At 35.0% G+C, this 5,420-nt stretch overlaps 1 protein-coding gene across 1 annotated transcript; it reads right to left on the bottom strand.

Annotated features, from left to right (window-relative positions):
- Positions 1-294: 294 nt before the first annotated feature.
- Positions 295-4,791, bottom strand: LOC135157739 (chondroadherin-like). The gene has a single exon (XM_064114504.1). It carries the CDS (start codon positions 2,746-2,748, stop codon positions 1,012-1,014), a length of 1,737 nt encoding a protein of 578 aa, XP_063970574.1. The 5' UTR covers positions 2,749-4,791; the 3' UTR covers positions 295-1,011.
- Positions 4,792-5,420: the final 629 nt, after the last annotated feature.

Genomic DNA, 5,420 nt, shown 5'->3' with positions numbered 1-5,420 from the left:
AATAAGAGGAAAAAAGAAAAAAGAAGAAAAATAACAAAAAAAGAAAAGAAAACAGAAGAAAAGAAAAGAAAAATAACAAGCTGTTGAAAATGAACAAAAGCTGTGGCAAAAATAGTCAGTCCTGACTGGTTGCCAACCAAGGAAAGAAGAAGAAGAAGAAGAAGAAGAAACCAGCTATTCGAGGAGCAGTTTAAAATGGAGCTTTTTATCAAAACCACACCATGCCATGCAGCAGGGGGAAATCTCAGGGGAAATTTCAAATTTACAAAACATTGCAGACAAGATATGTGTTATTGACCATTAAATTGGCTTGTTATTTGTCTGATTAATATACATTAGAAATGATTACATATGCATCATATTTTGAATATTCATGAGTGACATTTTTTGAGTGAATGATCTTACAAGCAGGACTATTTTATGAAATATCATAGAACTAATAAAACAAGTTGGACATTTTATTTGCCTTTTGTCATATCATTGTACATACATGTACAGTACATGTATGTATTAACAAACTGCATATTAAGATGATATGCTCATATTTTGTAATAAATACCTCCTCACATCGCACATGTAGATGATTACCAGTTCAGAATTTTATTTCCTGCCCATCCCGTTTTGATGAAACAGAACAGAGAGCCCCAGAAAAAAAATCAAGATTCACTTCTATGTTGAAACTTTTTCAATGTTGCAGAATTTGTCAGAAGGCTGCACAAAGTAGCCCCCGAGAAAAAAATAATTATTTCACGCCTGGTACATGTAGGTTTATAATAATCATTTTTCCCAGCTTCATTCTCATGTGTATAAAGACCACTCACAATATTTTTATTAACATCAGTGATAAAGAAAGAGAAAGCAGTATGTACAGATCACATTGCATATGTAATAATAAACAAACTATTTTATTCTGTGTTTGTTGACTCCTTGAACCCAGTTATCCAAGTACAATGCCTGTGGTATAACACAATTTGCAGTAGTCAAAGGGATACTCAATACAAATTTCATATTTCACTCATATGTGTGTAAAATACAGTGAATGAATGCCAACATCGATATAAACAATACATAATTTGACTTACTGCTAACATTACATGCTCTTGAAGATGAAGTATTAGTAGTACCACATTGAAGTGTGTCTATCCATTCTTTGGCTAATATTGTAGTACTCGTATTAGAACTATCGTCGACAGTCTTCTCTTCCATTTTCTCTACAAGTAGATCTATAGTAAATTTTGTATGCCCACCTTTATTCCAACTCCAACAGGTGTAAAGACCAATCATATCCTTAGTAACATCACTGATAAGAAGTGCATTATGTGAAAGTATAGAAAATGCTTCTGGTAAGGTGTCTCTTACAGTGTTTAGTTGTTCCCCTTGAAATGTGACTGACCAGTAAATGTCATTTGATGTTATTATTGGGCAAGGTAACTCAACCATTTTGTCACCAACAAATGAAAGAAGAGTTTGGTAGGGCCGAGAGCACAGGGGTGGTCTGCAGGTGAGGTTGTTCTTGGCAGCAAGGTCGACCACTGAATAGTTGGCATAAGCTAGAGGTTTGTCACATTTTATGGGTGTGTGTGTGTGTTTCAGAGCCAAAATAGATTTGATGAGGTCACAATCACATGACCAAGGATTATTTTCTAATTCAATTTGGATGCTTTTCAAAGGGAAGGTCAGTAAGCCGAAATCAATCTGTGTAAGTTGGTTGCCTTGGAGGCGAAGATCAGTCAAGTATGTCTGATGCCGTAATGAGCCAAATTCGAAGAACAGAATATGGTTGTAACTTAAATCTAGAAACCAGAATTGATGATGCTTGTCAAATGAATCATTTAAGATCTTTTTTACTTTATTTTGAGACAGATAGAGACTGTATGCCTTGATGCTTCTTGGCAGACAATATTTTGGGATGGTAGTCATGGCATTGTTGGACAAATCAAGAATGTTCACATTGTTTATTAACACAATTTGGCAGCTGTCCCCAAGGTTAATAGAAGAGAGATTTAAAAACCATAGATCTGAGAATTGCAAAATGATTTGTATACTTGTGTTTCTCACAAAGTGCGCACGAAAAGCCAAATTTTCATTAAGTTCCAAGTAGCGTAAATTTTTAATATCTTGGAAGATGCTGAAGGATGTGTTTGAAAATGGTATAGCAGGAAAAGATATGCCCTCAATATCCTGATTTGCTGGAAACAGGTGATTCGAAATGCGTGTTACAGGATTTTCACCTAAATATATAAATTTTAATTCCAGAATGTTTGAGAAAAGACCAGAACGAAGGTGCGTTATGCGATTCCTTTCCAGCTTCATTGACATAATTTTTCTTAAACCAAAAAATGCTGTAGGATATATATCAGCTATGTCATTATCATTCAAATCTAGAAAAATTAGTGAGGATGCTGATGTGAAAGTGAAATTGGGTATTGAGACGATACGATTCTTATTCAGGTAAAGTCCCACCAAATTGGGAGAAATGTTAATGTGTTTGAAATCAGTTAAGTCGTTGTTGCATGCAAATATATTGGTTCCTGATAGCTCACTTGAATTTGAAGCTCCAAAGGCATTATTGTTGACGTTTATATGAAGGGCTGAAGTAGAAATAATATCAGTGATTCTGTTGCCCTCTGCATTGACATAAATGAGTGTACTGTCACCAAAGATGTGATTCAAGTTTAAATGAGATAAAAGGTTGTGACTAATATCAATGCTTCGGAGGGAGTGCAAGTTGGGTGTATTAATCTCCATGAATAAATTAAATGACAAGTCCAAGGATCTGAGATGGGTTAGAGTCAAGAAGTCCTGGGAGTTGATGGCTCTGAGTCTGTTATGGCTTATATTCAGCTCATTAAGTGAATAAATGGAACGAAGGAATCTAAGATCTGAGATTTCATTTTTGGCCAGGTCTAATTTGACTAGTCTTGATGAAGAGTCAAATGTTGAGTTTTCTATTGTGTGAATTATGTTTTCTGATAATTGGAGATATATAAGTTCAGGAAAAGCTGTTAAGTTCGATAATATTGATATTCTGTTGTTATCGAGAATGAGCCCAAGAAGTTGAGGAAGGCGAATCAAGGTTTTGTCATCCAAACATGTGATAGAGTTTGAAGACAGTTTTAGCCATTCTAGGTTTGGCAAATTTACAAACTTTTTAATGTTCTGAATTCGATTAGAAACCAAATTAATGTATTGTTAATGATGATGACCATCAGTGCCAAAGTCAACATCCTTTATTTTATTGAAAGCAGCATACAGAAATTCCAGGTTAGGAAATGATGAGATGTAAATATCTTGCAGGTCATTCATATCAACATTAAGAATTTCTAACTTTGTATAATTCCCTCCTTCAAATAATTCAAATCTTGACAGGCTGTTTTTCGGAACAATAAGACTTCGTGGTGTACTGAAGAAAGAGTATGATAATTGAATAATCTCATTGCCCTTTAAATCGATTGTATCTATGTTCGGAATGTTAGTAAAGGCAGGTCTTTTCACAACTCTTATATTGTTTTCTTCCAAAAATATATGCCTGATGTACATCATATTACAGAAGGAAGAGACATCTACAATATTATTGTGGCGGAGTTTAATTATTTCTAGGAAAGGGACACTAAAAAACACATTGTCACGGATGCGTCTTATATAGTTGTATTCAAGCATAAGTATCTTCAGGCTTTTCATCGTTTGTAATCTATCAACGTATTCAATATTGTTGTTGTTAATGTTCAGATGTGATATGGCATTAGGATATGCAAACATCGTTGTGTGAAGGTCATTGATAGCATTTCCCTTCAAATTCAAAATGGATAATTTGAACGGAATTTTTGGTAGATTTGTGAGTTTATTGTATGCCAGTTCAACTTCTGTAAGGTGTGATGTATTCTGAAGTGTTTGATGATTCCACTCTGCCAATGAGTTCCGCATGACAGATATTTGTAGAATGACGGGTAATGAACCAAGGTATGGAATGCTCTGAAGGAAGTTAGAGTGAAGTTCTATGAGCATAAGTTCCCCTGCATCATCAAAGACTTGCTTCTCGATGTAGTGTAGATGGTTATAGGACAGAAGAAATTCCCTCAACCTGTATTGGCATGGGAATGATTCTCTGTATAGCGCGGTGATGAGGTTCCTGCGCAAGTTAAGTACACCAACATAACACGGGAGATCCTTTGGAACATCTTCTAGAAAACGATCTGTACATGTCATTCTAAAATTCCCACCCTGCTGCTCACAGTGACATGGATCCTGACATTGTGAATTACAGCCCCTTCCATAAACAGTTAGTAGAAATATGAAGATATACATTGTTGTTCTGAACTTTTGAGAGAAGTAATATCCTGGTGGAAAAATAAACATGTCAATGAAAGATTGGCAATGATAGGGATCGTCTATTTTCTCCTGCGGAACACAGATATCAACAAATGATAATCAAACAGTCTTCATTTTCTTTACGTATTGTATCACTCTCTTTTCCCATGAAGAGCACTGCTTTTGAACAAGAAATAACTACAAGTCATCATTATATGTATCGTCAAGAGAGTACCAGTTACAGAATCCTGAGACTAATAATAATGAAAAATAATACATGTGACTTATGAAGTGCCGAGAGAGCTCGAGGTGTACAAAGAAATTACCAGGTGAACAGAAAGGTTGAAAGAACACTTTTGAAGAACTCGACAGAGATACAATTTTCATGTACATTCGAGAAGAATAAGCAACTGATATTGATTAGAACAAGCAAAAGTTAGACAAAACAGAGCTCTGTGGGAAATCAACCACTTAGCCGTGCAGTACACCAAACAAGAAAAATAATGAAATAAAAAAAATAATCATTAAAAAAAAAGGAAGCGATACTTCCCTCTTTAAGGTTGTAATTAGCTCTGAGAGAGAATAATCCAGAATTGTATGCTTCCAGCACTCTCAAAGTATTAACTTTCTAATTGCAGAAGGTGAGTGCTTTTAGTGTATTGAATGCATGTACTTCCGCTAAAATGCAGTGTAAAAGTAATGATAATAATTGGCTTTTACATAACACAACGCTTTATCAATCTACGACTGCTTGATTATTAAGATACTTCACAATAACTGAGTGAAGCCCGCTTTGATGTTCGTTTGTACGACAAATACCCCTCAGGATATGATACAAAAATGACATTGGCGGATAATTAATTGAATGAAATTTCTTTTGCTTGCATTATGTGCATGGAGGTGATTCTGATTATATTAGAGCGTGATCGGTTCATCAAGGACGGACATTTGATAGATTTTCAAATTTTGAAGGCTCGTAACAAATTAGGAATAAGATGAGCTAGGTTCATTTGTCTGTTTGTGTTTTATAAAGGTCGGACAAAGTATACTGCATGATAAAAAAGTTGGCTGCCATGGTTACCTACAAAGAAAAGTTTCCACTGAACGATAAA

Source organism: Lytechinus pictus, unplaced genomic scaffold, assembly GCF_037042905.1.
Source record: "Lytechinus pictus isolate F3 Inbred unplaced genomic scaffold, Lp3.0 scaffold_19, whole genome shotgun sequence".
Taxonomy (NCBI): Eukaryota; Metazoa; Echinodermata; class Echinoidea; order Temnopleuroida; family Toxopneustidae; genus Lytechinus; species Lytechinus pictus.
Note: the sequence above shows the minus strand (reverse complement) of the source record. Positions and strands in the feature narration are given on the sequence as shown.